This window comes from Penaeus monodon, chromosome 36 (assembly GCF_015228065.2).
Source record: "Penaeus monodon isolate SGIC_2016 chromosome 36, NSTDA_Pmon_1, whole genome shotgun sequence".
NCBI classification, from domain to species: Eukaryota; Metazoa; Arthropoda; class Malacostraca; order Decapoda; family Penaeidae; genus Penaeus; species Penaeus monodon.
In genome coordinates, this window is record NC_051421.1 from 19,491,948 (window position 1) to 19,499,447 (window position 7,500).

The following is a 7,500-nucleotide window of genomic DNA, read 5'->3' on the forward strand; positions in this document are numbered from 1 at the left end:
TGCCAACCGGGCGGAAATATCAGACCCACGGTCTAGTCTTACGCTATTAAAAGGGTTGTAGAAAAGACTTGATGATGGAGGATTTTTACCAAATCAAATATCTCTTCAAGGATTACCAAAAAGTGTGCGGTTTTACACACAACCATACTAGACACACACCACCCCACACCCACCCAACACACACACACACACACCACACCACCCCACAACCACACAACACACCACACACACACGCCACAACACACACACACACAAACACACCACACTCCACCACACACACCCACACACACAAACACAACCCCAACACACACACAACACACACACACACACATATAATATATTATATATAAGATATAGACATATAGATCTATATATCTAAATATATAGAACACACACGATATATACGGGGATATACAAATATTTACAAATACACACAAACACACCACACACACACACACACACACACATACACACCACACACACACACACACACACACACAGCCAAACACCACACAGAAACACAACACCACACACACAAACATATATATATCTATATTATATATATACTAAATATATAAATAGAATATATAATATATATATATATATAAATACATACTAATATAATATATGTATATAGACATATATAACATATATACATATATAGTATATATAACGCTACTATTGTATAATATAAGATTAATATTATTATATATATATATATACATACAATATTATTATATAATTATTATATTCTATATATATATATCTATATATATTGGATCAGATATGTAGATATACACACTCTATGGGTATACATACTCACACAAACAAACACACGACCACACACACACACACACAACACACTACACACACACACACACACACACAACACATCACACAAACACACACACACACACACCAGACACATATTATAATATATATATCTATATAATCAAATATATCCAATGCATATAAATATAGATATATAATAGAGTATATATATCATATATAAAGATATAATAGATCTACAATAGGTATATATATACACACGCATATATACGTGTTATATATACATATTTACACACACACACACACACCACACACCACACACACACACACAACACACACACACACCACAACACACACACGCACACACACACACACACACATAAACACACCAATACACACACATATTATATATATTTATATATATATATATATATATATAATAATATATGTTATATATATATATTGTATGTTAAAATATGTATAATTGTCTATATGTGGTATATATACGCACATATGTCATACACCCCACACAACTACTCTACGCACATCACACACACACACACACACACACACACACACCCACACACACATCAGAATATATATATAATATATTATATATCATATACTATAGATATATATATACATTATATATAATGTATTGTAAAATTATGTACTATTTGTCATATGTGTAATATATACGACAACCTAGTATAACACACACACACCCAAACACCACAAACACCACAAACACACACACACACACACACACACACACCACATACACATTATATATATATATTATACTATCTATGCTATTATATAAATATATATATATACAGAATATATATATAGATAGATAGATAGATATAGAATTAGATAAGATAGATAAGATAGATAGAATTTATAATATATATATAATTAAAATATTAATATATTATATATATATTATATAATATATATATATATACTATCTATATATATATTAAGAACACATATATCATATATATATACAAGAAATAAGAAATTTCTAACTATACAGACACACAAAAGGGAAGAAGTATAACACCCAAACACACAAACACAACCACACACACAAACACACACACACACACACACACACACACACACACGATCACACCCACACACACACACACCACACACACACACACACACACACACACGCAAGCACGCACCGGCACGCACGAAGCACGCACAACACCACACACCACACACACACACACACACACATACCACACACACACCACAATCGCAATGAACAATTGAATGAGTGCATCAATCTATGATGGCAAATGAGGGAATTATTCACTAAAAAACTAGCAACAGCAAAGAAAGAAACGCCAGAACGAAATAAGAAGGCCAATTCCTAACAAGAAGGCAGATAATCCAAAGAAAATGATTAATGCATAAATTAAAAAATAAAAATTCGAACACTACGAATAAAACTATAGAGGCATAAAAAATAATACAGATGTTATTTTTTGTTATTTACAGATACAGCAGTATTCTTCTCATAGACGAACAAAAGTGAGAAAAGGAGCAGAGAGAATAAGAATCATGAAAACCTATTCCCCAGGTAATCACCCCCCAAACGCGTAACATCTGATTAGAAATAAGGCAAAACGCTGTGTAACGCAGAGATACGCTAGCTTCAACTTTAAAAGGTAAAGCTCGAGACGGAATGGGATAAATCGGCTTCGAATCTACAAGATACTGGAAAAAAGAACTGCAAATAAAAGATTTTTATATGTCTTCTGTGCAATTGCATTTTTTTTACAGAAATGGTAAGCAGCAAGAGCATGGCAGTTATCGTCCCATTAGTCAAAGGGGCCATAGGGTATACTTTCTGAAGGGGTCTATCGTCATAAGTCTTACATATAAATAATCTCTCAGATTAGTAACTCGGAATCTTTCCATAAAAAGTGTCTTTCTCATTGCCCTAGTAATGATAGTAATAAAGAGTCTGAAATGATGACATTGATCAGGGCCGTGTGGATTAATTACATGGTTGGGTGGGGCCACAGAAGAGGAAAGGTGTGGGAACCACCTATAAAGTCTCTCCTCAAAGTATCATGAGTAGCATTGAGAGTTGAGATAATGTATGTATAGAAACGAGGAAAGGACTGAGTAAAGTACGTACAGAAGATTAACAGAAGTGAACATAAATGGAGATGATTCTGGGAATCTACACCTAGCAGAAAAAAGCACGGTGGACTAAGAGACTGATATACTCATAAATAATATATTTATATATATATATTATATATAATATATATATATACTATATATATATAGAATATATACACACACAACACACACACACACACCACACCACACATCCCAAACACACACACAACACATACACAACACAAACCACACGCACGCTTATATAGATATTATAATATATCCTATATATAATATAATATATTCATATACTATATTTATATATATATACACACACACACCCACACATACACATACAAACAAAAGGCACACAAAACACAAACACACCACACACACACACACACACACACACACAACACACCCACACAAACACACACAACGCCACACGCACGCACGCCACACGTACGCACGCACGCAGCACGCACGCACGCACGCACACACACATACACACTCACACAACACACACAAACATATATATTAATATATAATATATAATAATATATATAATATATCCATACTATATAAATAAATAAATAACTATGTATAATAAATATAGTATATATAGTTATATATATATATATAATATATAATAAATAAATATATATAGAATATTATATATACATATATATATATATATATATATATATATATAGGTAGTGTATGTCAATCTCTCTCTCTCTCTCCTCTCTTCTCTTCTCCCGATCTCTCTCCTATATTAATATATATTACTAATATATATAATAGAGCATGAATATATATATCAGTATATATAGATATAGACAAACACATAAATATATTTATATATATATATATATATATATATATATAATATATAATTCTACTATACATTATATATACACTATAATATATATAGAAGATATATATTATACTCTAAAGATATATATCAATTAATATATATATATAAATATCATAGCACACACACACACACACACACACCACACACACACACCGCACACACACACACACACACAAAACACACATACACACACACACTCTATATGTGTTATATAGCGTATATATATATAATATATATATATCTATCCATATATAATATATATATATATATATATATATGACAGAAGGCTAGATAGGATAGATTGTAGCTAGATCGGTCCTATATATATATTGTATTTAATATCATATATATATTATTAGATTATATAATATAGATATATACACATACAGAGATATATGTGTGTGTGTCGTGTGTGTGTGTGTGGTGTGTGGTGTGTAGTACCCACACACACACACACACACGCCAGATATATAATATTTATATTTCTATATATATATCATATAATATATATCATATTATTATCTATAATAATCTATATATATATATATATGTATGTTATATATATAAATATTATATATTATATATATCTATATATAATATATATTAATATAACGTATAATATATATTAATTATAATATATAGATATATACTATAATATAGATGTGTGTTGTGTGGGTGTTGGTGGTGTTTGGGGTGTGTTTTTCCTGTGTGTATGTATAAAAAATAAGATAAATATTATTATAATCTAATATATATATATATTATATTCTATATATATGGATATATATATATATATTATATTATATATATATTATATATATATATATATATTTATAGTAATACCCTATATTATGGTGGTGTGTGTGTGATTGTGGTGGGTGTGTGGTGTGTGTGTTTGTGTGTGGGGTTGTGTGGTAGATATCCCACACACACACACGCGCATATACATATAATATATTATATAGATATATATAATAGAATATATATATATATAATAATATAATATATATATATGTATATATATAAAATATATATAATTATAAGTAATATATAAATATATATTATCCTATATCGACTATATACTATATATATATATAAATGTGTGTGTGCCTTGCTGTTGGTGTGTGTGTGTGTGGGTCATAGTTACCACACACACACATCGAGCCATATACATATATATGTATTGTTATATAGTATATATAATTATATTATATATATATAATATATAATTAATAGTATGTATAGTGGATAATATGAAGATATAAATATATACTATAATCTATATATATAAATATATATATATATGTAATTATGTATCATTGCCATATATTATATATATATAAATCTATCTATTATATATTTATAATATAATAAATAAAGTAAATATATATATATATAATCATCACAGATCAAAGGGGCTAAACGCCGACGGGGGCGCATGCGCATCCCCCTTCGCTTCCAGCCCACGAGGCACCTCGAGGCGAGTCTCAGGCAGGCACACGGCCCATTCTAGTCCTCACGAAGGTCTCGTTCGAGCTCCCAAGCCATGATCCCTAGGACGACCCACAGGTCTCTCCACCAGGTTGTCCCTCGCCAGAGAGTGACAACCGGGGCAGGGTCGTCCATAGGGAGGCGAGCTAGGTGGGACATATAGCCTGAGTTGGCGATTCCCATGATTTACTCAAAGTAACAGGTCCATGTCAGTCTCACGGTCGTAAAACACATCCGGTGGACAACGGGTCCTGCCATGACCCATGATCCGGCGAAGGGACTTGTTACAAATAGGCATCAAGGCGAGACTACTAAGCGCACTGGATAGCGTCCAGGTTTCGCTCCATAGAGCCAAAAACTGGAAGTATAGGCTGAAGGACAAGCAGCTTGATCTTCTGCATAGGTACCGACATCTCCAAACGCTCTTCGTTGATCGCTTCATGGCTACTGTTGCCAGAACCCTCCGTTACTGTACTTCCCCGGGTTGACAACCATAGAGATATGGACTACGCTACCAAGGTATGATAAAACTTTCTCTGTGACTTCAACGCCCGCCGCCAGCATGGATCGATGAATCGGGCCCCAACAGGCCCCAAAAGTACTTTGAATCTTGGTCTTGGCAGGAGATCAAGCCTAGGGGGTAGCCTATTGCTAAAGGCATCAAGAGCCGCCACAAGTGACTCTTAAGGATCTAGAGAGGATGGACATCGTCGGCAAGTCAGGTCCGAGACCTTAAATGCATAGTGTGCTCCGTGCCAAACTGAACTTTGGCTAGTAGCTCTGCCCATATCCAGTTCCATACAAGTGTCGGAAAAGGGGGGCTGCAAGACACAGCCTGCCTCAACCCCTGAATACAGGAAGAAGTTCGGACATACCCACCACACTGACAGCACTTTTCAGTCCCAGTATAGAGGATTGCTATCAGGCAATAATCGTGTCGGAATTCCCCTGAGCTCAGGATCTCCCATAGCGATCACGATGACCGAGTCAATAAACCTTCTGAGGTCGAGTAGGCTGCAAGCAACCCACGGACCAAACTCACGGACGGCGTTCCACAATTACCCGACCGCGCTAGTATACGGTCTATTGTGGACTTGTCCAGGATAATCCAGCAATGCTCCGGTCTCTGGTGTCCAGTAGGTGGTGCGGGGATCCGTTTCAGAAGAAATGTGAGCGAAAACGTGCCTCCGGTATTATGCTGAGCCAGGAATGCCACACGGTAAGTTGATACAGTCCCATCGATCCCCCTTTCCCCTTCCAGAGAGGATGACCACGCCTCATGCAGGTCAGGGGGTATGGGTACCAGACTGCCAAATGGCGTTATCAGGACTGTATGCAGGCCCGCGAGCCATAGCGTTAACCCCAGCCTTTAGCAAGTTCAGCAGGGATATAACATGCCTGCAGCTTTTTCGCATCTCTTCAGCTGGCAATCGCCAGCCAACCTCTGTTAGGTAGCTAGGTTCTCGCTGATGGGTGGGTCCGGCACATGTGGCATGAGACATCGCTTGCATCCAAGCTAACTATTGGAGGATCCACCTGACAACTGTTCAAAATACTCAGCCCAACGTTCCTTGAACCCAACATGATCTGAGATGATCCGTCATCCGTTGAGACTGCGAGTCATCTGTGGGAGGGTACTTAGGGTTCAGCTTTCCTCAGGGCTGGTAGGCAGGGCGAGGTTATTTACCAAGGAAATGGTCTTCGAACCTCCTCAGCAAGATTCCTGATGAACTGTTTTACTGTCCCCTCTCACCCACACACCACACACATATATACTCATTATATAATATATATATATAATATACAAACTACTATAATATAATATATGTTATATATATATATCATGTGTTTGTGTGTGTGTGTGTTGGTGTGTGTGTCGTGTGTGGGTGTGTGTGTGGTGTGTGTGTGACAGGCGTGGAGACTTAAGAACTGTAAACCTCGATTGTCGTAAAATATAAAACTATTTTCCTCTTCTTGTCATGTCTGTCATGCCGAGTTATCTTTGTTTATACCTCTACATATACACACACACACACACACACACAACACACACACACATACACATCACACACACTACACCCACACAAACCACACACACACCACACACACACACACATCACATGGATATGTGGTGTGTATATATGTATATAATATATAGATAATATAATATATATATAACTATAGTATATATATATAGATAT

The 7,500-nt window shown here is 35.1% G+C and overlaps 2 protein-coding genes across 2 annotated transcripts in view; both read left to right on the forward strand.

The window, feature by feature from the left end:
• Positions 1 to 7,500, forward strand: part of LOC119595835 — a 77,223-nt gene that overhangs the window by 13,442 nt on the left and 56,281 nt on the right. The gene's annotated exons all lie outside the window — the stretch shown is intronic.
• Positions 5,801 to 7,500, forward strand: part of LOC119595561 (serine protease 27-like) — a 9,736-nt gene continuing 8,036 nt past the window's right edge. The window contains exons 1-4 of the mRNA XM_037944677.1: positions 5,801 to 5,818; positions 6,044 to 6,204; positions 6,440 to 6,518; positions 6,723 to 6,745. Coding sequence (XP_037800605.1) covers positions 5,801 to 5,818; positions 6,044 to 6,204; positions 6,440 to 6,518; positions 6,723 to 6,745 — 281 coding nt within the window. The remainder of the gene's footprint in view (positions 5,819 to 6,043; positions 6,205 to 6,439; positions 6,519 to 6,722; positions 6,746 to 7,500) is intronic.